The following is a 26,393-nucleotide window of genomic DNA, read 5'->3' on the forward strand; positions in this document are numbered from 1 at the left end:
AGTGGATGGTCAGTACACATAGATAGCCTTGCTCGGGATTATGCTGCAGCTAAGGCAGAGCTGGAACTAGCCCTGAGCTAGTGTCACACCTACATGAAAGCAGGCCTGATGGGACTGGAGAGGTTCCCTTTCCCTCCACTAACTTCCCTGGTTTCCTTGTGTTGCAGAACTCGCTCCCCGATCAGTCGCTGGCACCTGAAAGTGAAGCTGTCATTTCAGGGTTTGCACCCCTGCCTTTCCCTCCAGTCAGACCTCCATTGATGCCTGTGGATCCTAGAGCACCACCAGTACCTTTCATGAGACGAGGACCTCCTTTTCCTCCCCCTCCTCCTGCTGGCATGTACGGGCCACGGGAATGCTTTCCAGTACGAGACTTTGGGCCTCCGCGCCCTCCGCTGCCAAGTACGTGGCTTTTGCCAGCATTTGTTTCAAATTGATGCATGGGAGTGCTTTGTGCAGGTAGTGAGTTACCACACTGGGTGGATGTGCACATATTTGCACACACTACTTCTTAATTCAGCTAGCAGGGAGCATCTTTTCTGATTAAGGTTCATTGTGTTGTACACTTCCTTTTTCACAACAGCTCGTCTTGATGTTTTTACAAACACTAGCTTTTGCTGGAAAATACACCTACATGTACTGTTCAGCATTTAAAGGATTCTTTTTGTGGGGTAGGAAAGCAAGTAGGTGGTTACCTTAATCCTTTTCTTCCTATGAAGTTGCACCTTACATAAATCTTAAAAGTTTCATCCTCTGGCTCTGAGGTGTGGTGGTGCCCTGCAAAGGCACAGTCCCAAAACAACTGTTCTCCCTTTGAGTTTGCATGACTGGAGCAAGATGTCAGTGTCAGACTGCAGGGCTTCTTTCTGACTCCTGCTGTTCTCCGAGTATGTGTGAAGAACTAAGCCATTTATCTGCCAAAATATCTGTAAGGTGTGGCAGGTAAGGGCTGCTGTGGCAGACTGAAGGGGATGTTGGCAGCGGCAGCCCAGGAGCTGGCAGTGGCTGGCTGCTGCTTTGAGGCTGTTGTGGGTAAATACTGAGAAAAGTGATGGTTTTGCCCTCATCCTTCCTGGCATCTCTGTCTCTTTGGATCCTGACATGTGACTCCTAGTTAGATAGGCCTAGCTGAGCAGTAAGACAGCAAGAGAAGCAGGTGTATATGTTTCCTGTTGTGATTGATATTAACTGGACTACTCTGATTCTCTCACAGTAAGAAACCCATTTCCAATGAGACCTTATCCTCACTATCCACCTCAACGACCTGGATTTTTGCCTCCACCACCTCCTCCTGAAAATAGAGTTGAAGCATCTCAGTCAAATCCATCAGCTGTAGAACAACCAGAACCACAGCAGGAGACTTGACAGTCATTTGGGGAATGTCCTGAACCAGCTTTGTGCTCTCCTACTGGCATTTTTCCTTATGTTAAGTAACCATTGTTACTTAGGTCTATACAAACTACTTTGCTCAAATTGAAGCTTAATAGAGAAAATTCTCAGGATAGTATTTTGTAAATAAAGAATTAAATAACTATGAATATTGTGAATAAGTGATTTCCACTGTACAATAGTCATTTAAAATTAAGTATTTCTAACTTGAATAATATCTTCAAAGGTGTATAAAATTAGATCATGTGAACCTTATTGTGAAAGTCCAGCTGCTTTGTCCTGGTTGAGCTGTACAGGGAGGCTCCTGCATGCCAAAAGTGATGCTTGCTGCTTTATGAATAGGATGTGAAAACAAATCAAACGGTTAATAAAAAGCTACAAAAAATGAAAGCAATGTCACTGGTAACCTGGTACAATAGAAGTAGGTGAAGATGAATGACCATGATTCTCCACTCCAGTCCCCTCTGTCAGTGACCTTGTCGGTGACCTTTCAGCTCTCAAGCTCTACAACATGGCAGTTCTCCTGCCACGACACTGAGGGGGAAGGGGCAGCACAAAAGCTGAGCGACTCTCCCCTCACTCTTCAAAAGCTGGAGTGGAGTAGTGTTTGTTATTGAAGATGTGTACAGGGAGGAAGGAGTCATAGCTAGGAGATGCTCAAGCACAGCCCAGCCCTTGCCTTTGAAGATATATGTGTGCAGCAAACTAATAGGAGGGGTGCTTTTTACGGTCTCAACATGAATTTATTAGGCTTCAGATTTTAACAGCAGCATTTGGAAAATGCAGGGCAGGATAAAAGCAGAATTAAAAAGTACAAGAAGGACGTGGCGGACTGCAGCATTAATAACTGTGTGTCTATAAAAGCATTTGCTGTGGTACCTCGTTCACCTCTTCAGGCGCGGTTCCCGTGTGGTGCTTCCCTGGCAGCTGCTGTCCCAGCAGGCACAGTGCCCCCACCTGCAGCCAGGGCACGCCTGACCAGTGCCAGGCTGGGTCTGGACAGAGCCAAGCTCTGCTTTTACTGACAACTGTACAATCTAAAGACTTCTGCTAGGAGCTGGTGGCTGTTCTGACAGTTTGGCTTCAACTTGGAAAGGTGTAAGGACTCAGTGCAGTCATTTGGTAAGGGACTCAGATAAAAAAGCAAACTGGTTTTGGCAAGCCCCAACTCCCAGCAGCAGTCCAACCACCAGTCTCCATTCTCTGCATGCAGGCACACATAACACACAGTTTCAGGCTTTAATGTAAATGCAGCTGCCACCACACCCCATAATTAGAAGTTACCAAAGAAAAAACTCCAGCCCACTTTTTTTTGTAATTGCTTAGGTTGAGTTTGCCAAGGGAGCATTTTCTCCTGTAGCTCAGTACTCCTGCTCCTACCATTACCCCCAGATTGGCTTCTTTCAGCTGTAGAACTCTTCCATGGCTCATTCCTACAATTTCTTTATCCTTTCTGCTTCTAGTTTAGCCCTCGAAGCATTTCGATAAGCCTTTGTACTGCAGCGATTCAATGACAGATTCTGACGAGACATTTTAAAGCATCATCAGTCTTAAATTAACCGTGTAGTTCAATGTGGCTGTTGCATTACTTTAGCCAATTAGTTGGTGGCTATGAGTTTGCCTGAGAGACTTCACAAGGATTCTCAAAGGAATTACTGCATTTTACCCTTACCCTTGTCATCAGCCATAGGAAGAACCAAACTACCAAATACAGCCTTGCCCCTGCACAGAAATCCTGGGCTGATAACACTCCCAGAAACCTTTTTCATTCCTTGCCCAACTGACCCGAGAGGCTGCAAAAACTATTCATGAATGTATCTATGTTTTCTGAGCAAACACAGTATTTCCCCCGTGTGAGTTAAATATTTGTTCTAAGTTAACTGAAAAATTCTTCCTCCACCAAAACAGTCTACTCTATGCCCACAATGGTACCAGAAGCTGCAGGCAAGAGAAAAGACAGCTGGACTAAGATAATGTAGGAAAAGCATGGATTGGATCATCCTGCAGAGAGAATGGCATAATTGCAGGCTTTTTTCTTCCTCCCTCCCCAGTAGTAGTCCAAAATTTTATTTGCAAATTTGGAAACAAGCTCCGGTTTATGCAATAGGAAGCAGGTAGATGGTAACCTGTAAAATGTGGAAAGGTCACACAAAGTGTATGTGGGGAAGTCCCTGTTCTGCCCACCCCCCAAAAGAATAAGCAACCCAGTTTTGACAGATGAAGTCTTGTGTTCCAAGCTCCTGCAGCTGACCCTAGAACGCAAAAGACTAACTTGACATTGCCATCTCTTCAGGAAATACAAAGAAACAAGAAGTAAAATTCCTTTTGGGATTATGCAAGTTCAAAGTAATTTCACAATAGTTTGTAAGGTCCCACTCCAAATGCAAGAGAATATTAAGACTATCTTAATTTCCTAATGATTACAGATCACTTCAACTTGAATCCCTTCATCCTGGTATCACTAATAAAGATTCCTGCTGAAAATACAGGCAGGTGACAAACCCCTTTTATCTATTCCTCAGACAGGAGAAAAAGCAGGGGTGCATTTCTCCAGCACTGCTCAAGGTAAGGCTTTCACCACACTCCTGCTTTACTGGACTCCCTACAATTGCCAAGATAGAAAGATTCTAGCCATCTTTTAAGTACACCGACTTCTTCCCTGAACACAAGCCAAACCCAGTGAGAAGACTTCAGACTGTATGAAAAAAATCAGACTTGGAGCACTAACAATGGACAGCCACTGGTAAGAGCCAGCTCTGGCTGCAACTGCAGCGAGTGAAAGGGCTGCACATCTCTCTACTGTAGTCAAGTGGGCTGCTGCTCCTCCTCCTCATCTTATCTTTCAAGATTAAATTAATTAAAGCAGAAAACAGGTTAGACCAAACAGATTAAAAACACATTTATATAAGAGAAAGGCAAACAGGTTACTTTCCAACTCCATTTAGTAAGGAGTAACCTAAATGCAGTAGCGTGCAGAGATAAAGTTACCATTCTGCAACTGTTTAAACCAGAGCATGCAGAATTTGCTTTGTTTGTTTCTGGCTTTTTCTGTGTGACTTCCTGAAATCTTGAACCCTTCAAGATCACACTTCAGGTTCAGACGCTGCTGAACAATCACCATCAGATTTAACTGCTACGTCAACCTTCCTCCTGAGGCTGAGCCCTGAAAGGCACCACAAGTACCAGTATTTCACTTTACTGGAACATGAAAAGCTGTAACTGTATTTACCTTATCTTTATTACCCACAGCATCTCTTCAGTGTGTTGGCAAATGATCTTGCTTACCAAATCTGGAGGATCTAGGAAACTGCTTGAACAAGCAGTGCAATTTTCACACTTGGCAGCAGTTTGGGCTGCCATGTAGCAACATGAAGTTCAGAAGCTCGAATGAAGTCCGTGCTTGGCACGCACACACTGACCAGCCACTCTGACAAGCCTCACAGCACAGTCAGCCACTGCAGGCCACAGCAGCTCTCCAACAGCTGACCAGACATCTGCAGTTTCCATTCAGAAGGCACAGCTGTGTACTCTGAGTACGGATAAAATGTCAAACTGAAGCATTGCAGGTATTCATAATCTATTTAATAGTGGGACACCAAAGAAGTACTACACATTTTTCTTGAGCACATTAGATTTTGATTTAAGCAATTGCAATTGATGCAGTAGTTTCTCAAAAATAGTCTTCTATATTCTACAGTCCACAGTTTACCGTATCAGTCTAATAGGTCATATAATAATATACTGTTTGTGCTAACTGGTCTGATCTTTAGTAAAGCATCCTTCCCATTCCTCCACCACCCCAAAAAATGTTGACAAAATTCAGCCAAATTAAAAAAAAAAATTCAGTGTGACTTATTTTAGATTTTTCTGCTGACCTAGACACAATGGGAGCTACTAGTTATACACATCTTATGAACGATGTTGCATTTTAATTCTAAAAATCTTCATGCTGATAACAATATTTTGTACAGCAATCAATTTTTTATGCTTTATTCATTGATTAAAAGAATATAACATTTAACATAAACCATACAACATCAGTCATCAATTCAAACATTCAGCTGGTTTCCTTACATTTTCTGTCAGGAGTTTTTTTTTTAATCTGATCACATTTATAAGATAAAATCTCACCACATCTGGCATATACACACACTGTGCCAGTGGATTCACTCTACTGATGTACATATAAAATCCGCATGGTATGTGCTCACTGGAGACAAAACAGCGCACACCTGTCAAAAGGTCATTTTAATATAAGATGGTAAAACCATTTGTAAAACACATATAAACTTTTTCCATAAATAGAATCATATCTGGACATCTGTTGCATAAATTGTGTTTTCCAAAGCTTACAATATAGCAGCCAGGTCTCAGCACTGCTGGGCACCCACGTTGGCCACTTACTTTATTATTGCAGACTGTCCTTTAAACATTAAATGCACAACATTCGTACCACTTAAAACTGGGGTCAGGTGGAAGTCTCACAGAGACCACGTCTGTACCGCGGTTGCCCTGAAACAGTTACATCGGCTTCTAAAGCCTCTCAGATATAACAAGATTTTAAAACATACTTCATGGAATGTTCTTCATGCATCATAGCAGCTCATACCTGTGATAGAACAAGCTTTGTATTTGTTTCCTTTCCTTCCTTTACATTCACTATTCACAGTGAAACAGGTGCATGTTTGTTAAGAGTTCTGAGGTTGCTGACTGAGCCACAGCACAGCTGTGTACCACAGGTCGAAATTCGACCTTATATATTACAATCTAGCAGTATCTGGCTGGCCAAAAGTTGGCCTGCCCCTGCCAGCATGTGGGCACTTCTTCGTTTTTAATCTATTCTTTGGCAGCTGACACAGGCGCTGACAGAGAAAATCCAGTGACTTGGTTGTTAGGGATTTCACGACTAATGTTTGTTTGCAGGTGTAGACCTTTGTATTGAAATCTTCACTGTTATGCGTTTACCTCACCGGAGCGCATATTCTTGCTTTTTCCTTTTAAACTTTGGCCCAAAGCTAACTTTTAAGGAAGATGACAGAACATGAGAACAAACAAGGAGGAGTTTGCAAAGAATCCAAAAGACTACAGCTTATGGAGTGAATCTGTAAGTGCAGGAACCTGAACGCTCGTGTTTCACACCGCCGCTTAGCAGCTAAGGAAAGCCGAGAATGGAGTTAAGCCATGCTGCAGAATCCGCACGTGAAATCAAGCAAGGTAAGAGTCTTACAGTGAACAGCCCTGGATAGACTTCTCGTCCCTTAAGCCTATTAAGTAGCATGCTACCAGATTAAGCACACAGTGACAGCATAGAAATCCACTGGGCTATGGATATGGGTATTAAAAACAGTTGGCTCCCGAGCACAGGACTCCAATGTAACAGCAAAATAATTCAAAATGCAGTTACTCAATTAAAGTAAAGTTAGCCGGCAACCTCAGACAGCCTTTGGCTGTATCTTGCAAGGTTTGGTAGACAAGTCCATTAACCGTGAAAACCCTAAACACTGCCACTTTCAGCTTCTAAACCAATACCCGACTACGTTCTTTGATCAAGAAGTAGAATACACATATATAATTCTATATAGCTAATACTGATTAAACACAGCACAAAAGGGGTTAATTCACACTACCGAAAAAACATAATAGGACCCTACTTGCATATGTAACCACAGGAATTGTAAATAAGGAGCTAAATGCCTTCACTGAAGCTTTGCATCTCTCTGTAAAAGTGACGGGTTGGCTCAGTGAAGACACTGAGCAGCTCTATGTCCATGACAGCGTGCCAAGGTCGACCCAATCCGAGAGATACTTGCTCAATGAAATTGTGTACTGGATCCACATCCTGATCAGCCAGTTCTCCTTGGTCGAATTCAATGCTTTCTTCTGTGACTTCCAGTACTTTCAGGTCAGAGCCACGAAGACGAGCAATTGCTATAAGATTATGAGCCCAGACTGTGTAACCTATGGGGAAAAGAAAAAGTCACTCTGTCATTTTCCTGCAAGGTATTTTCTTACTGGACTATTTAATACCAGACCATCCCAGTATCTCTCCCAACCTATGCTGTCATGTTCCATCTGGCAGAATTCCCCTAGGCCATGGTGGGGGCTTTCTGGTTTCAAGAAGTGAAGCCCCCATTTTTTATTCTGAATAAGAAAGTATAAAAATATTTCAGACAGTTTCACCAAGCTTTTCTAGATCTTTTTCCCCCACTTGCTCCACTTACAGTGGACTACTGTAAGTTATATATATATACACCATTTCAAACCTCCTGTAATCTACTTTGTAGTAAAATTAGAATGAAAAAAGGGAGTTATCAATTAAGTGAAGGCATAAAAGGATTGCTTTAAAACTCTGCTTATGCTAGAAAAAAAAAAAGATTTGCTTTTGTTGCTTTAGAAAGTAGACTTACTTTAAAAGAAAAAAAACACCACCAAACAGAGAGTCAGCACACACAAACCAGAAGCCTCTCCAGCCTCTTCAGGTCACCCCAGTGTGTGTGTGTCTATATATAATCTAAAAATATAAAATAAACTACATGTATCTTGTTATTCCGTCTGAGATAAAACATAATTACAAAGCTTCCCTCTCTTCACATTATATATTGGCATTCCTCTTTAAAAACTCCTATTCCCCAGTTACCTGGAAGCTTTCTGTGCCCTGGCTAAGGGAAAGGCAGAGAGCTCCTCCCTATTCAGATGCAAACCACAGATGGTCTGGGAGCTTCCCTTTCGGGGAGCTCTGCCAAATCAGCACTACCACTGCAAAAGGAAAGGCTCATTTCTGCCTTCATCATCATTCTCACAGGTGCTAAGCTTCTTGGTGAGACACCCAAGTAGATTCCAAGTAAAGCTTCAGTCTGCACAATATTTGAACTGGGAAAGCTAAACAGCTGAAAAGTAAAAGCTAACTGTGGTTTGGTCTTCCAACAATACAGTTAACATGCTCTACATCATAATGTATCAAAATAAAATAGAGAATAAAGAAAAGATGTCAAAGTAATAAAGAAAAGAGATTTCTATTCTGTTTTCTTTTACTTTTATCTATTGTGTCTCTGTAAGTACGTATGGGCAGGTTTTCAACAAAGAAGCCTGCACACATCTGTAAGGCTCATTTCTGGTATATAAGCCATTAGGAATGCATGAATTCCCACAATCTTCATCTGCTGGATACTTCACCTCCAACACAACTGTCCACAGAAGATGAAGCTGTCTTAATTCAGGCAGCTTAATTCAATGTCCCTTCCTTAATAGGGGCATTAAACTCAATGGAGAATTCCTCCCTGTATGATGACAGTCTCCTACCAGGACATGAAGGAGTTCACACCACCTTCCCGTTATCCTGACTGTAAAGGAACTTACCAAAGAAATCCTTGAAAGCAAGTGCAAGAATAAAAGAAAATAAAAGCCCTGCACACAAAACCCCTTTACCATCCTGTGGTCAGGTATATGGCTTTTGCTGTAACTTTTTCCAGTGCATAGATCCTCTATGCACTGGAACAACCATCTTATTCCCAAATTAGTCTCGTTTTAAATTAACTCTCCTTTCAAAAGTTTTCCTTGAAATTTCTTAGTGACCTCCCAGCTGCCAAAAAGTCTCTGTCCAGCTAAGTATTCAGAGGTAAGAGGAAACAATCATTTTACTACTGGTATCACTGAACAACAAATTTACCACGAGCACACTGTAATTGCTAGCAAAAATTTCAACTTTAGTTTTGGACAGTTTTATTCATGAAATGAATTTTATAACACAAAATCATAAAAGTCCACGTGGAAGTATCCTTCCCTTAAGGGAGAAGAAAAAATAATAAAAGGCCTCTGCTCTCACAGATGGACCATGGTTTTTATTCACAGTGGCAGATCATACCACTACAAGTATCCTACTGTCTCCATCCCATCCCAAATGGCCACACACTCTTTACATCCTTTCCTCATTCTGCGAGAATGCATTTAACATCTGCCTTCCTCTGGCTCCTGGACCTGCTGCCTTGGTGGAAAGATGACAACTTCCCACAAAAGACAACCTCGAGGTACCCCATATAAAGTGTCCTTAGCATATGTTTTCCCCTCCCTGTTTTGGTCAGTGACAAGTGGCAGCCAAAACTAAATGTAAACCAAAGCTTTTTCAAAAGCAAACTAATACCAGAAGAGGAAACATACACATAAACACACACACACACAAAAACCTAAGAAGCACTGGAAACTGAAGAATAACCACTTCAGGAGACAGAAGAAGAAACTTGAGCACTTTAAGCGAATTATGGCACCTTGAACAAAACCACCTTCTTTTCTTGAAGGAAACTTGACAGTATAGTATGACAAGTGCAGCCAGAAAACATTATATGGTAAACCTCAGAGAATCCAAGCATGAGGCTAAGATGCTGTACTGAGGCATCACAGCATTCTGGGTATTTCTTCTAACAGTGTTCTTCCTAGAGTTACTACTCTCCAAGAAAGATGCTTACGTTACAGTAGAGTAACGTAATAGAGTTCTCTATAACTAGAGAAGTTATGTTCACAGCTTAGAAAAGATCAGAAGGCATTTATAAGCAGCTTAGCTAGCTTCTGCTACAAGGAGGGGGAAAAGAAGGGAAAAGAATCTGAATCCCAATGTAACAGCAAGGTGATACTTGGCTGTTCTCTCACACAGGCAGACACAGCATCTCTCCAAAGAAAGGTGATGTAGCAACAACCGTTTGCTAGACAGAAGCATAAAAGACTTTGCTTCCCCAATGCTCTGCACAGACTAATACCTTCTACTGAATAGACACGTGTTGGTATTAAATGATACTTACACTAGCTTACGTTTAGATGTTTCACAAGCTTTTAAAGTTAGATAATATATTAGAGGACTTTTCTGTAGCAGGAGGATAATTTAAGATAACACACTATTTTTACTCTTTTTTTAAAGGCCCTCAAACATGTATCCAAATTTTAGAAGAAACTGCTAAAATCCACACCTAGACTGGTGCAGTCATGTGCCAGGATCCAAAATCTGTCTCACCTGGAAACTATTAAGGAGAGACAGCTGAATTGTTCACACCTTCCCTGCCCCCAGCAATGACAATTCAGTAAAGGACCACAAAAAAAAAAAAAAAAGGGGGCAAATACAGCAGGACCTTCTGGCTTCAACCCATAAAAATCTGAATGTACACCTCCTGCTGCTGAAGGCCTTCTGTTTGTACTGAACAACTGGAGATTTACTCCCCCAAGCAGTCTGAGGAAACACATTCATTCTTATGCAACACAATACAGTCATCGCTTAACTCCTTCATGCACCAGCAAACTTGGTCTTGGTAAGCTGATTCCAGCACAAACAAAAAAGTATTATTCTGCATTATTTCAGTTTCAGGTGCCTTAAAATTTGCCAGACTGCTGTAACTTCTACCACCAAGTGCTCTACTGATGATAGAGCTGAATAAATTCTAAAAGTTATTTGCTACTATATGGCAAATAAATAGCTGGGATAAATCTAGCTCTGGTATTACTGGTAAAACCAATACACTCAGTGAAGCAACCTCCTTCACATATTTTTCAGCCTTCATCTGGTGGCAGTCTGACCAAACTGGTAACAAACTTTTTCCTCTCAGTTTTGAGGCACTTAACTCATGTTATTTACAAACAGGAAGCAAAATAATCTAATCTTGCCAGCATATAAACTCACAGAAAAACAGCAAATGTTTTCAGTTCACATGCACATAACCAGTCACTTAATGGAACTTGCACGGTGCAGACCACTTGTAGGATAAGCCTCCTGGAATGCTCACTTCTTAAGTTACCCTCATTTCTGTGAGGAGTTTAATAAAATCCTATGTGACTTCTCAACAAAAGCTAGTAAGATGCATGCTTAAAACTCATATACAATGAACACTTTCAACAATAGCATATATAGCAACGGTGCAGCAGCCTTCACCAAGATTAGAAAGGCTGAAGGGTTGTAAGCATTTAAAAGTCACATACTATGCCCGTGCCATGTGTTACCTACCATGAACAGCTAGGAGAGACAGTCTTGTGCACCTCCAGGCTAATAAGACAAGTGGATCCTCATTCCGGTTGTCACTGAGATCTGGGAAGGCAGACATATCTATCACATCATTCATTAGTATAAAATGAGTGAGGAACTTGTCATACTGCCTGGATATGAGGTCAACAACAGCTCCTGAAACACAAGTGACATAGCTGTCAAAGTGAATCCTCTCTAGGGGGATACTGGGCTTAAGAATCCTTAACATATCATCACTCTTGACATCAAAAGCCATTATATAGACCCGAAGATTAGTGCTGTTGCGAGTCAGCGCCTGCCAATTCTCATCTTTTGGCATATTGTCCAATGACTTGTGCATTATGGAAACACTGTGGACCAGGAGAGACAGTCGATGCAAAGGCACGTGGTTGCTGTCAGCCAGGACTCTTGCCATTTCAGCTGTAAAATCACAGAAATCCAAAGCGAGCGAACGCAGATTCACAAAGCGCTCCAATTCAACCGCAGTGATAAGAGTGGTATTACCAGGGATGTGGTTGTCCAATAAGCTCAGATGTTCCATGGTGTTGGCTATAGGGTTTGATAAGGAGGACAGTGATGTGGGAGTTACTATTTGCAGCATTAACCCACAAGACAGCCATTTCAATTGCCTGCTATTGCCTAATATCTCTTCAAACAGCTGTTGGATTCTGCAAGTAAACAAAACAGACAATGATCCTATTAAACATGGTTTAGTCTTACCAACTGCATACCATTCAATTTTTTTATTCAAGAATTATTCTTCCTTCATTTATAGCCTTATTCTGCAGGAAGGTGCTATTATTATAGTTCTTGTGAACTGCAACCCGACTGCAGACCTCCCAGAGCATTTTAACATCCACTGCCCTTAAAAGGTTAAAATTGTAAACTAAAAGAAATATGTACTTTGTCTTTCAAAAATGGAGGCACACTATGAACCTTCACTTCATGTATTTTCCAGCATGTATTTAACACCCTCCCACATACATTTTAAGGTTATGCAAATAAGAAAACCTGTAATGCTTTTCAAATGAGGCTCTTGTTTTTAAAAACAGCCTTTTGTATTTCCTAGCTTCTCCAGAACTGCACATTTAGTATGGAAAAAAAAGTCAATTTCAGTGAAAGGTGGCAGAAACTTGACTTTGAGCATAAATTAGAATGATGTGAATTATCTACTTGATTTTTTCATTAAAGGGTAAAGAACAAACATGCAAGAAGATTCTTTAAATAATTCCAAATGTACAACTAACTGGATTTTCAAGTGCCAACAGGTTCATGTTTTACCAAAACAACTTGGACCCAGTAACATTTCAATCTCAAACTATCAGTGCCAGATTATGAATTTATTCTGATGCACCCCACCTCTCCCACCCCTTTTTTTCAGTGAATCGATGTTCTTTACATTGAGATATTTTGTTCAAGAAGGCAACAGAAGTATTTTAAATTTTCAATATTAAATTCAAATAGTACAGTCACACTCTAAAATACTTTCTCCATATAAGTCTTTTTCCAGTCTTCATTCCACAGCTGTAAGGCCCAAGAGTCCTCCTGCCCAAATGACAAGTGTTCTTTTAGTGTATTAGACAGAGGTGTAGGTCAGTATTTGATCTCAAGCCCTGGTCAGCATTACAGAGAAGCAGTTGAGCCAGGCTATGAAAGTCCCATAAAACATCACGAAATAAGATCCAGTACAAAATTAGCAGAAATTTTTGTTCCTCAAATCAGGTAATGTTTTTGCACAGAACACTTTTTCCTTTATTGCTGTGAGGATCTGTATACTTTATACATCTAAGCAAAAAACCATTATGAAGTTATTATTCTCACCCACATAACTTTAATAGATAATGTCCAGGCAAGATTAAAGGTTTAGCCCAGTATCCTGACAGACAGCAAAGAAACACTAATACCTTAAGGTGACAGAACAAGGAAAGCACACAGGGATATTTCTCAAATATCTCTCTAGTTTCCAAAACTTTGAAATTCAGACCTTCTGAGCAGAGCTGTATTTTGCAACTCTCAGAGACTTCACTTCTACAAATTCATCCAGGTTCCTCCCTTAGCTGAGTAAGCTTTTAGCAACCATAACATCCAATAATAAAGAACTTTGGAATGTGATTCCCCCCTCTTCTTGCTTGCTCTGAACCTGTCACCTACTACCTTTGATGCCCCACAATCCTTCCGCTGTAATCAAGCTAAAACATCAGCCCTCATTCATCCTCTCCCTCAGCAAATCCTTATTCATCCCTTCCCTTGCCTACATGCGCTTTCTCCCTTCTCCTATGAAGGTACTAGGTTTGCAAGGCCTGACTTCACCCAAGTGGAAAAGTTGGTGTGGTTATTGTATTTATTTCACACCTCAGTTCCCAAGGTTTTGCCTAGAATAGTCATCAAGTAAAAAGACTTCAATATTTCCAGATTTGTCCAAACATTTTATTTTAAATTAACGACTGGCAACTGTGACACAAAGGAAACAGTTTCAAACAATAGATAAGACTCACAGACAGTGTAGTTTTTCTATTTTATTCCTAAATTCATTTAAAGTTCAGATGAACCTTATTTGATTGTGGCAATGCTTATTTCATAATTATTCTTGCCAATGAATAATTAGATTATCTCACAATCCCCCAAAGAAAATGATTTACCACAGCAATCGCAAATTTCTTCCAAAGACTCTTCCCTCCCCCCATATACACCTGCAAAAGGTACTGTAATGGTTGCAGCAATGGTAGAATTTATTTTGTAATAGCCCAGGTAATCAATCTTAATAGTGCTTTTAGTGTTTTACAGAACTAATGAAGACAAATCAATTTTGAGATGTTCAGTAGAATACTACCATCTATATGCCTCACTGCACTTAAAAATCAGTTTAAATTGTGGTTCTCATACAACTTAAACATCTGAGCTTAGAAGAATACTGTTTTAGTACCTGCAAAATTTAATGAAATATGACATAGAACTCTGCAGCTCTAGGGTGGGTTTTCTCCCCAGAAGGAACTGCAGTAAGAAACTTTTAAAAGAGAGAGAATGATTTACTGCAATCTGCACAGCAACTTTTTAGTGCAAGCACCGAAGTTATTTATACAAGTATTTAGATTTGTGCTGCTAGTCTAATGACATGTAGGTCCTAAGAAAACTTTCTCCAGTTCTTAGCCAGTAAGAGATCAAACATGTCAATAAAGAATATTTAACAGCAATAATTTCTGAACCGTTTTTAGTACCTGCTTTATAAATGGCAAGACAGAAAGCACTATGTAAGATAGAGGCCATTCATTTTAACATATTTCAAATAAATTTTTTAAACATCCTAGCAGGTTTGGTTTTTTCCTCCCCTGCAAATTTTTATGCACATTCTATTTTTCATAAACAGATTGCATCTAACTGGAGCTTGCAAAAATAGTCCGAACTGCGATCCAGAAAATTAGACACGTGAATTGTTGGAAATTAACACCTACTTGATTACCATATTAATTTTACTTCAACTGCCTAGCATGTAGTACAACATTTATCCTAACTTAACACAGCTATTTCAAAGCTCACTTATAAAACTGAAGTTTGAGCATATATCAGAAAATACAAGCAGAACTCAGCACATGCCAAAAAGCAATGCAACCTACTGATGTCACAACAAGTGTCATCAGTCCCCTTTGCTCCCTGTAGGCAGCAATTATGGGATGGTCACCACTGACCTGTAACCTACAAATTATTATACTGAAGCAAACAATTGAAAAAATAAAAACCTCATAAAAAAGTACTTTCACAATTAATGCCCCAGACGGTGTTTTCATCCAGAGGACAGACTAAAGCCTGACTAGACAGGCAGAGTTATTGTTTAATCCCCCAAACCAGTTCTAACCAGGACTGAAACACATCCATGGCCCTGGACAGGAAGTAAACATATTACTAAGGCCCATATGGAGGCCATTTGTTTCATTAAATACTATCAATCAAAATATTTTGTTTAATAACAGAGGCTAAACTGGTTCTTTTGGAAACCAAACTACCTGAACCACACAGATCAATCATGAGAAGCAGATTTCAGAAAGCCAAAATTTTAAACAACTACCCTTTGTTCAACTCAAGACAAATGTACTGTTTACACTGAGCTTCCCAACACTAAGAAACAGAGTTGTAAAGAGAGTTTTAGAAAGTAACCAGGGACACAAATGCTGTACAGAAAAGGAATAAGCATTACAAACTCATGCTGATGCCTGCGAAAGTATATTTTTGAAAACATGCTCCAAAGCCTCCTCTGCCTTAGGACAATCCTCAGCCTTAACCTGAGGAAGCATCCTAATGGCTCTGTGATAGCTGAGATTTCACCCACAGTCTGCTACATCCAGCTCAAGGCCAGCTTTCAGGAAACATAACATTTTTTTCCCTGACTGCTTTAATTGCAGGAAGTTTCTGAAACAGCTAGTAAAGTTTATCACCACAGAGGTTCCAAAAATCCTCAACTACCAGTAACACTGTCTCCCAAAGGTTGCTTATACCTTTCACTGTTAGTTATCAGCATCCACGTTTTGCAACTTACTGATGCAAACCCAAGTGCAAAAAACATGGCTAAGAAGCCATAAAGATTTACTTTCTGAACTAAGTCTGCTACTAGTTCTCAAACTTCAGACAACTGAATAAAACACTGTCAGCTTTCCTTTAATTTAGACAAGGACTAGCAGGTCCCAAATACATTGTTTTATTCTAGAAAGAAAATCAAACAAACAACAACAACAAAAAAAACCCAAACAAAAACCCCCAAAATCCCCAACCCCCCCCCCGGCCCCCCTGCAAAACCCAAAACAAAAAACCAAACAAGCAAAAAACCACAACAAACAAACACAAAAACCCAACAACAAAATGAACTAAACTAAAAAGAGGTAGCATTTATTTGCTCATTCCAAAACGTGCAAAGGTCAATATTCATCTAAAAGACTAACATCAAGTTAGATAATGAGTTTTGAATGGTTTATGGCTCCAAAATGTGAATACCCGCTTGAAGAAACATTTAACCATACACTCAGCTGAGTAGACATCTGCTTTGATGACTCCCTTCAAGGCCCTTTCCAAAGATTTGATTATATATTTCTATTTTCACAAAGGATAGCAAATAAAGAGCTTTTACCAAATGAGCCTTTTACCTGCACACAGCACTACAGTACATACATTAGACAGAATCACAAATTGCTCCAAGTTCTGCATTCTAAACATAACAGATGACAAAGACACAGTATGTGACTCACAGCTGTATTTGCTGTGATTTGCAAATCCAGGTCAGGACCAAACATTCAGTTTGATGACTGTGTTCACGTACATACATTGATCTGATAATATACCTATACTGGTTCTAAAAACCACTCAAAACAAAAAATAGTAAAGATCTAGAGCGGCTGTACTTATTCCATTCCCAAGCTACTGGAAGAAAGATATTTAAATTGACACAAAATTATGGTATTCAGGTTTTATTGTATCAAAAGTTTTAGCAATACTGCTAAAATAGTTAAGTCAGCATCGCTCCCTCTGCGGTAATTTATTCCAGAAGTCAGTAGCTGTTTATACTGTATTTAACCTTTTCCAAAGAACAAATAACCATTTTGATTATAAGCATTCAAGGACTGTCCTGTAATGTAATTATGGCAAGCTAAAATACACCTCTGAACTAAACAAGCACATTGAGAGCTGCAATATTTCAGGAATTCTGCAAATACATAACCTAGTTTTCAGATGTAATTTGAAATAAGTTGTAGCAGTAAACTTGAAAGAGAACATAAACACAAACATGTTTTCAACTCTTGTGAAATACAACTGATTACTTCCTTTTCTAATTTTTTTTCATGTACAGAAATAGTAAGGGGTGCTGGTATCAAGGCCGCATCCCTCCTCTCCTTTTGAGGCATTAACATAATATTGAACACAACGAAAAGAGGAAAGACAGGATTCTCACCCTGCTCAGAAAGGATGGGAAAAAAAAACCCAAACAAACAAACAAACAAAAAACAACAAAAAAACAACAGCCACAAAACCAGACTACTTCATGTAAATAGCAGGAACAAGAATTTAGATTTTCATCCCGTTAAAAAACTTAAAGCTTCTTAGTAGTGTATTTCAGGATTTCCTGTGTTCCATTATCTATTTTTATTATTTTACTGTATTTGATAGTTTACAAATACAACTTACTGCTTAATCTTCTTGCCATCAGGGTCAACCTTTCCAAGGTAGGTATTTGATATAGTTCCATGTTGCTGCAGAATGCTTATATCCCCAAAGAGACTTAACTTCTGGAGGTTCCTAGGAAACAACAAAAGAAAAAGGAATCTGTACACAAAACTAAAATGGTGTCAGAAATCATTCTGGATAAGACAAATACAAGCAATAAACCCCCATTATTACATGGAGCACACAGTCTGTGTTGGGAAACTTACTACTGTCCTGGAATACAGGCTCATATGGAACTATAGAAAATGAGACTGAAGTATAAAGGGGAAGAGGACTACACAAACTGCTGAAACCAGCTGTAATAGCAAATACCGCTTTTCAGTCAGCACAGGAGTATTTTCAGCAGGCCTGTACCACTACAAAGAAAACTTAGGAGTGATTTTATGCAATTTTTAATCACTGGAACATGCGTGTTAAGTGTCACTGATGAAAACATCAGATACTTATTCCTTTTAACATTTAACACTGCATTTAATGTCCAAGTAGGACACAACCACAAACAACCGTGTCTGAGCACCTGCATACATCAGCTGGGTTACAAACAGGAGCCCAAACCACCTGCCTCAATCAAGGCATCACAAACCTCAGCCAGGAAAAGCAAGAGCTCCCCACACCCTAATCAGTGTCTAATTTTTGTTATATCAAAGTAGGGGAAGCTTTTCTAATATTCCCCATCAGTGAGGGATAGTGGCCCACCACGACACACAATTTTAACTTTTAGAAGGGATACCTAAAAAGAAGTGAAAGAAGAACCTCTAAGTTGATGCTGGACATGACACGGTCCACTAGACAGTCACTTTTCCTTTCCCTAGTAGTTTTCTAACTTGCATCTTTTCTATTCCTCTAACAGATCAAGCAAGGGGTATGCAAACGACTGCAGTTTTAAAGTAGCTGTGTAGCATTTACTATTAAGATTCTTATTTTTGTAGCTGACTAAGTTTTGGGTCAGCATTTCTTTTATTTGTATATGCTGTAAATTAGATTTACTCCTAACATGCAAGGGCTAGTTGCAATTGATAATTAACAAGGCAGAAACTCCAGTTTCACCACAAATGGACATATAAATTAATCCTGAACAGTAGATGCCAATTAAACTGTAGCTGACAATTAAGTGAGTTACCATAAATCCTTATTTCTTCTGGCTTACAAATCATATGCTAGTATTTCAAATCAGCTTTGAGGAAAACGTAGTATGTTTTACATTTTTTAGTAGGTATGAATTGCATTCTATAATTGTTATCTACCATAAATCATAATTTACCTGTTTTGAAGTTCCTGTATTCAAAAACAGCACACTGATTGCCTGAAATCTATCCACTGTAGCACCTGCTACTTTTTTTCTATAGGAGAACAACGACTGAATAGCAAGAACCACGAGCTTCATATAAAGTCTGACAAATACTGGAGCCAAATACCTAGAATTTACAACAGTGTCTGAAATTTTAACAATTTAATATTTTGCATTTTAAATACAGGACTATTGTACTGATGATACACTAAAATAAATGGAGCCTTAGAATATGATCAATATTCTACAAATCTCACTAAGACACTGCCTGATCATACTGAAGAATAAGCTTGGCAGAGAAACCTAAAACACTGGCACAAGCAACCAAGAGTATTTTGGGCTCTTTTTTTTCCTCAAAAGCTGTCAGAGATAGTCTGGTATGACAGGGAAGTAGTAGAAACCTCCACCTGGTGTGAAAAGCAGTGCTCACAGCCAATGCCATAATTAAGCATTTATCTTTTGATCTCAGTGATTTCTGCGAGCCAAGAGCCAAAATGCAATCTTCAGAACAGTTCTGAATCACCTGCATATTCACATCAAACGCAGGTCTCGGTTTGTGCCACTCACACCGCCAGCCAATGCTACCATAGGCACGTAGGCAGGTATTAAGAGGACCACCAAACTACAGTGCACATGGAACACTAATCACTAGCACCCCACACATTTTTACTTCATCGATGTGACTGCCATTTCATGCAGTACAGAGACAAATGAAAAAGTTCTCTGCCTGAAAACTTAACCAATGACAACATCTGATTATTTTTCCATTCACAACACAGTTATTAACATCAACAGATCCGATCACAGTTCAACACAATGTTAGATTTTTGCTACTATTTGCAGTGTTATTCAACTCCATGACATTCAGCTCACCGCTCATCTTTATTTCAGACAGTCAGTAAAGTGATTGCTATTTAAATAAAATTATTTCAAAGTTAATTGTCATCTTTTGCTAAAAGTTATAATGGCATCTTAATCCTGTGTAGTATCCATACATACAGCTGGGGAAAAACTTGTGGTTTGGAGGGATTTCTAAAACATTTATTTTCCACTCACTCAAAAAGTGCACTAGCAGTAATAAGCTTCTGACTAGGCTCCATCTTCGGTGTTGTTTGGTCTTTTTTAACACCCAATTTTAAAAAGCACAAAATGTCCTTGCTTACATTCAAGGCAAACAAAGTGGTAAGGCACATATTGTATTACTATACTAGTTTCTGCCAGTTTCAGCTGCCTGTTCAGACCAATAGAAAACAGTCATTAGAAAACATCAAAACCAGATGCAGTCTACTGTGTTGAGCGATTCACCACTTTTTGGCAACTCCATGAGATACCATCCTTCACCAAGACACCAGTTTTATAGAAATCTGCATTTTTGTATCCATAGCAAAGATCAAACAAGTCACACAATTTAACATGATGCACAGGAATAGGCGGGGGGGAAGGGGGGAGTGTCACTACCTTCCTCTCTTCCTTTGTAAGCAAGGAAGGAGTAGTAGAGGAGACTATACTTTGGTATTTTAGAGTTACATAAAAGAACAGGATTTTCCTACTGCATGATCACCAGGGGCTTATTAGCTGTTGTATGCACGTAAGTGCAAACAGAAAGTTTGTTGCACTCCCACCCTGCCTCCTAGAACTTAGTTTTGAAAGATCAGTTTGAGAAGCTTCAGATCATGAGGATTTAAGAAACATCATACCCACCCACACCCTTTTTCTTAGTATTAAGTAGAACATCAGCTTTTAAACAGTTATACGCTTTGTAATTTTGCTTCATTTGCTGTCATAAACATAGAAGCTTATGGAAAAGTTACAGATGACTATAAACACTACTGTAGTACCTTTTAATTAAATAAATGATAGATTTTTAGAGCTCATCAAGGTCCCAATGCTATTAAAGCAATAATTTGGGAGTAATATGCTGCCACCCACAAAACAACTTGAGCTCTACTTCAAATACAAGACAGACCTCGAACATACCTTTCTGGATGGTAGATGGTTGGCAGCAGGAATATTTGTCAGAAAATTTTCTATTGTTTTTAAAACAAGTTGCAGACAAGTTTCTATGTCCTTAATATAATCAGAACTAGCAAAGGTCACTCCAAAATATTTTTGTAGAGACTTAACACACAGATTTGCTTAGAAACTAGCAATTTTATGTTGTACAGAAAATGCTCTAAGTAGCAAAACCACACATCATTCCCCTCTAGCCAAGAGAGCATTTAGAAATTTCATTACTTTTAGTAATTACTTTTCTTAGGTCCTGCAGTATCGTAAATCCTCAAGGAAATCTGTAGCCATCTAAAGCACATGATTTTTCTTGCAGAGAGGGGGGTTGCTACTGCATTGCTTAATAATAAATTTAAAACCCCAAAACAACATTACCCAGTTAAGAAACAGCATCACAAAGGCAGATTTCTTCCTTTTCAGTTCTGAAGTAAAAGACAACATTTTTTTAACTTATCTGCCAAAAAGCTATCATAAGGGCTGACAGGAGCTTTGAAAGACTGTCCTGTTCTAAACTTAATTCCAAAAGGAATGCATTTACAGTGATTCAGCCACTGGAGAAGTTAAAAATTTCCATTTCCATTATTTTGTAAATTACAATAGTTATCTTGTGTACAGTGAAAAGAAGGAATTATTAATAATCCTTGAGTTACAGATAAATAAAGAGAAGCAGAGAAATTAATTAATTATGGACTGCAGTCCCTCCTTTGACAAAACTAAGCATCAGGCAGGTGACAATGCCTCTGGTTTAGACATTAGGTGGTCACAGTAAGAACTAAGCAGCAATTTGGCATATGTTAATACTCCTTCCCAACTCTTTTCAATCTCAAAAATCTACTTAAAGAACTAAACCCCAGTGTTCTACCTGAAAACTAATCAGTTATAGGTAGTTACTTTGCAAGGAGAAAAAACCTCAAACATCAAAATAAACTAAAAACCTAGTCTGTTCAAGGGAAAAAATGAGTCTATTCTCAAAGCAAAACTGAAAAAAGGTTAAGTGTTTAATGTAAATCATGCCCCTCTCCCTACTCATTAAAAAAAGTGTGCTGTAATAACCAGGTACCCTGTGTTCACCAGTCATGCATTATTGATGTCAAACCAAAAGAGCAGCATATAAACGATTTAGAGACAGCAAGAAAGTACAGCAATGCAAAATCCTATCAAAATTGGTAACTTTTAATCCCTGTCTTACCACCAAAATTATACTAATCTACCAGAAAACAGGTACTGGAGAAACAACTACTTCTGTACAGTATTTTACTGCAGTCCTGAGTCACACTGTGCATACAGAATTTTTCAAAAGAAAAAGTGTATCAAAAGCCTTATCATATTGCAGTTAATTCTGACAGACTCGTATTTCAGTGAGGAAAAAAAAGAAACAATTTAGTTTTCTAACAACACGCTCATGCAACATCTCCTGAAGATACTATGTCTTTTAAAATTCCAAGCCCATGTCACGGTATTTGTCTCAGATCAGACAACCACCACAATCACTTCAACATTTTTTCCTCTTATAGTACTAGCTGGATTTCCCGAAGATTTAACAGTTAAGTGAAAGCTCCTGAAAGGCAAGAGAAGACCAATCAAGACAGATGATCATGATTTGCACACCAAGGATTCACAGGGCAAGAAATAAATTAAGATAAAGGTGAGTTGGAACTAGAGCTGTTTTCTGAAGTGAGGTCTGTAACTCTCCACCATCGCAGCTGCACCACAGGAAGTACCTGCTGGGAGCCACAGCGCAGAGGAACTGAAAGCGAGACTTCACACACCACATTTGCATTCATGTCAAACGAACGAGGAATTGCATTTAAAGTTCTCTTGCTACAATTCAAAATAAAGACGCAAGGAAGGCCTAAAGCTACTCTCCCATACCTGCGGAATCAAAGGGGGCGGTAACAAGATCATGACTCAGTCGCAGTTTTCTAAAGGCCATCCACAAGCTTTAATTCATCCTAAAGATGCCCTGAAACACTAGCAGCTTTTTTTTTTCCCTTGATAGGTGAGGTAATATGCGCACAGAGGGGAAAAATTATTAACCATTTCCTATCCTAAAATCTATGTGGCTTTCCAGACTCATCATAACCTAGCCGTAATATCCTTGCTTTCCTATCTTATGTGCTGACTAGAGGCCATATATTAGGATATCGGATTATCTTATTATCTCTATCACACCCACACGCAGTAAAGAGAACGCAAGTATTTTTGTGTTAAAGACCTCACATCTGAGCAACTATCTAACCTGCCAAAGTGTGTGAAAAACACATCTTAAAATCAAACCACAGGAAAATATTTCTATCATTTAAATTCAATTTGGCAAAGAAAGTCCTACATGTGAACCGTTTTTTTTCAATAAACAAAAGAACATTAAAACTTCCTCAAACCTCAGAGTACCAGGTAACACGAGAGCTGGCATGAAAGCTCAGCTTTCCTACAGCGGAAGACCTCATAGCTGGAAAGGTGAAGGTATTTTATTGGGACAGTAATTTAGCGCACCAGAGCTGTAATTTTAACTCCCCCTTACTAATTTCTCATAACATTTTTTTTTCCAAGCATACACAACGTCTAAAGTCTGTCCGTAGTAAGGCTTACATTTTTTGAGTGAGAAAGGCGCCTTGTTATGCAGTCAATTCAAACTCCTGGTTCTCACTTGTTCCGTTTGAGCTGCATTCCCCGCTTCCATCCAGAAGACGGAGAACTTTTTATTACTGCAGCTGTATTTGTTTTTCGTATAGACCAGCCGCTCGACAACTGGACGTCTGAGCGTTTATACTCCTCATCAAGATACACTATATGATAAAAATTTGGTACTTTGAAGCAGCGCGTTCCCGTTTCTGCCCAACTCACAGACTCACACACACACACACACACACACAGAACGGCTCCGAGCGCAGCCCCAGCACGAACCGGCCGGCGCCAGCTCGGGCGTTGTTTCCGCCCGCAGAAACCGGCGGGACGGCGGAACCCGGCCCTGCGCGGCTCAGGGGGCTCCGCCTGCCCCCACGCCCGGCACCGCCGCTTCCCCGGTGGTACCTGTTGTTGCGGACGCTGCTCAGGACGCACAGCACCAGCTCCAGGTAAGTCCTCAGCAGGTCGAGCCAGCGCGGGCTCAGCGGCGGCGGCGCCTCCCCGTCCCCCGCCACCGCGGCGCCCTCGCCCGCCGCCGCCCCGCCGCCGCCGGTGGGGTAGTTATCGGCGGCGAACTGTACGCGGAGCTCACGGACGAACCAGCCGCACTTGCGCATGAGGAACTCGAGGCGCGGGCGCTCGGCGGGCGAGACGCGGAGGCTGAGGCGGAGGCGCGGCCAGAGCGCCGGGTAGAAGAGGCACTCCCGCCAGTGCGAGCAGGCGGCCGAGGCCCGCAGCCGGTCGGGGGCCGCCAGGAAGGAGAAAATGTGGACCACCAGCTCGCTGGGCAGGGAGCCGGCGCCCACCGCCTCCCCGCACACCGACATCCCTAGCGCCGGCCCCAGCCCCGCGGCGGCGGCCCCGGGCGGCGGCCCCGGCCTGGCCTGCGGCTCCTGCGACACAAACAACAACATCAATGACACGACGCGGGGGGGGGCGGGCGCCGGCCGGGACGCGCCTGCTGCCGGGACGCACCACCCGAGCGGCCGCCGGGGGGGAGGTGGAGAGACGGAGCGGATGCTACCACTGCCCAGCACGGCGGGGAGAGGTGGGCCGGACCACCTGGCCCTGAGAGACCTGTGTGAAGGAAAACACCGCCGGCGCCGCGCTCTGTTTCTGCGGGGCGACGAGAGCCGCCACGGCGGAGGGGGGATGGTTCACCCCGCGGGGAAAATGGGACGTGCCGGCGGTGGACTGGGAGGCGGAGCCGGCGCGCCCGCCCCGCGGGGGACGTTGGCCGTTCCCCCCCCCCGTGCTGCCGGCGCCGCTCCCCCGCTCCCCGCCCCTCCGGCGGTTCCCAACGCAGTGCGGCGGAGGCTCCTGCCCGGGGCGCGGCCCCGGGACCACATTCCCTGCGGGCTCCACAGTGGGAGCGCCGGCCGCTGCCGGGGGCAGGCGCGGGACGGCCCCCGCTGGGCGCGCCTGCCCCGCGCACCCGGTGTTTAGGAAAACTTGGGGAGGGTGTCTGGTGGCGGCGGCGCGGAGGCCCGTATGGGACCGCACGTACGCCTTTGAGCCAGCAAAATTACCTCAGTAGCATTCCTGCTGCTGCCGCGGGAAACGCGCTGACTAGGCAGGAAAGGTGGAGCGCGGCAGAGTCCGACATGTGACAGAACCGGGTGCGAGCCTGGGGGCATACAGGAGAAGATGCTCCAAATCTTAGTGCTCTCAGTTTCTTGAATCTCACCCGCTTTCATAATACCCCTGCCAACATCCGCTGTAGGTGTGTAAAGGTGACTTCTGTGCATAGAGAGTTTTGAGAGAATTCAAAAGTCTGTTACATGCTGATGCTGTAAAGACTGAACAACAGAGTGATGATGATTGCATGCATTTTTATAATAATAAAAAGAAAAAACTTACCGAAATAAAATTGAGTAGTGCCAGTATCTTAGAATAATGGACACAGTTTCTATAACAACTTTATATCTGAGTATTCAGAGATGTACACACAAAAGAATGAAAGATATGCTAACAGAAATAAAGTCTAGACTCTTCTTTGTATACAGAGTAGGCACAAATTATAACCAGATTTATCAACAACCAAATCTAAACCACCACTCCATTTACTCCGTGACTAGCCGTTTTTGCTGTCTCACAGCAGGGGTGAAAAAATAGTATCACTTATTTTGTTTTCAATCTGGTCATAAGGGGAATGAGTCTTCCATTTCTCCTTGATTAGAGAGAAGGATCCTGTAGAGGCAGATGTAATTGTGAAAGTAAGACTATGGGAAATTCCCAGCCAGCCAGTTCTCTCATCAGAGACCAGTGCTGCTTCACACACCTGCACAAGTGATTTGAACCAGCATAAACAACTCAGGTAAGTGCTGTGCTACTCCCACTGCAGATTCCACCAAAATTCCCCAGGCAGTCAAGATGCAAGTTCTGAAGCAGCCAAACTCATCTGGCCTAGAAGGATGCAAATGAAAGGAACTTATGCACCTACATGTCTCCATATTTTAATATCTACTCAACGATTCCCCATTGTTGAGCTGATGATGAGTCAAAGGACTTCCGAGATTACTGAGTATCTTAAAGTAAAACAGAATCAAGCTTTATGATTCAGTTCCCTTGGATTACCAAAGCAGCATCAAGAAAAAGTGGTTTATGAAATTAGTGGTTCTGCATTTATGGTTACCTTTGTTGGATTGTATTGGATCAGGAAACATGGCATGCTGCATCAAGAAAACTTTCTTGTCCAATCATCCAGGAGCTACTCTGGCAGTCACACTCTCACCACCTAAGCTGGGACCAAAACCCCTTCCCTGTGGGCAGCTCTAGTGAACCTGACTCCCCACACACCCCATCACACTGTCAGACAAGCTTTCCTTACCATCTCAACCACAGGTTTCCCATATCAGAGTCGCAGTGGTCCCAGTCCTTAAA

At 41.3% G+C, this 26,393-nt stretch overlaps 2 protein-coding genes across 5 annotated transcripts in view; one reads left to right on the forward strand and one right to left on the reverse strand.

The window, feature by feature from the left end:
* MIA2 (MIA SH3 domain ER export factor 2) overlaps positions 1-1,779 on the forward strand; it is a 36,433-nt gene extending 34,654 nt beyond the window's left edge. For all 4 annotated transcript variants that reach the window (XM_042047395.1, XM_042047394.1, XM_042047396.1 and 1 more), the window contains 2 exons: positions 168-402; positions 1,214-1,779. In XM_042047395.1, the coding sequence (XP_041903329.1) occupies positions 168-402; positions 1,214-1,365 (387 nt within the window). In that variant the 3' untranslated portion in view covers positions 1,366-1,779. The remainder of the gene's footprint in view (positions 1-167; positions 403-1,213) is intronic.
* Positions 1,780-4,949: 3,170 nt separating this feature from the next.
* Positions 4,950-24,439, reverse strand: FBXO33 (F-box protein 33). Its single transcript, XM_042047398.1, has 4 exons — positions 23,916-24,439; positions 17,552-17,662; positions 11,369-12,054; positions 4,950-7,347 (listed from the first exon to the last, which is right to left on the reverse strand). Exons 1-4 carry the CDS (start codon positions 24,422-24,424, stop codon positions 7,076-7,078), a joined length of 1,578 nt encoding a protein of 525 aa, XP_041903332.1. The 5' UTR covers positions 24,425-24,439; the 3' UTR covers positions 4,950-7,075.
* Positions 24,440-26,393: the final 1,954 nt, after the last annotated feature.

This window comes from Corvus kubaryi, unplaced genomic scaffold, assembly GCF_017639235.1.
Source record: "Corvus kubaryi isolate FWS band 111438036 unplaced genomic scaffold, C.kubaryi_AGA036_p1.0 66, whole genome shotgun sequence".
Lineage (NCBI taxonomy): Eukaryota > Metazoa > Chordata > Aves > Passeriformes > Corvidae > Corvus > Corvus kubaryi.

What these genes read in the sequence shown, in the direction of transcription:
- FBXO33 (XM_042047398.1), bottom strand. Translation starts at nt 24,424, where the DNA reads ATGTTGTTGTTTGTGTCGCAGGAGCCGCAGGCCAGGCCGGGGCCGCCG. An exon ending in AGCAGCGTCCGCAACAACAG is followed by an intron (nt 17,663 to 23,915) that starts GTACCACCGGGG and finishes GTTGTTTCCTAG; the next exon opens with GAACCTCCAGAAGTTAAGTC. An exon ending in GATGGCAAGAAGATTAAGCA is followed by an intron (nt 12,055 to 17,551) that starts GTAAGTTGTATT and finishes GTTTACTTGCAG; the next exon opens with AATCCAACAGCTGTTTGAAG.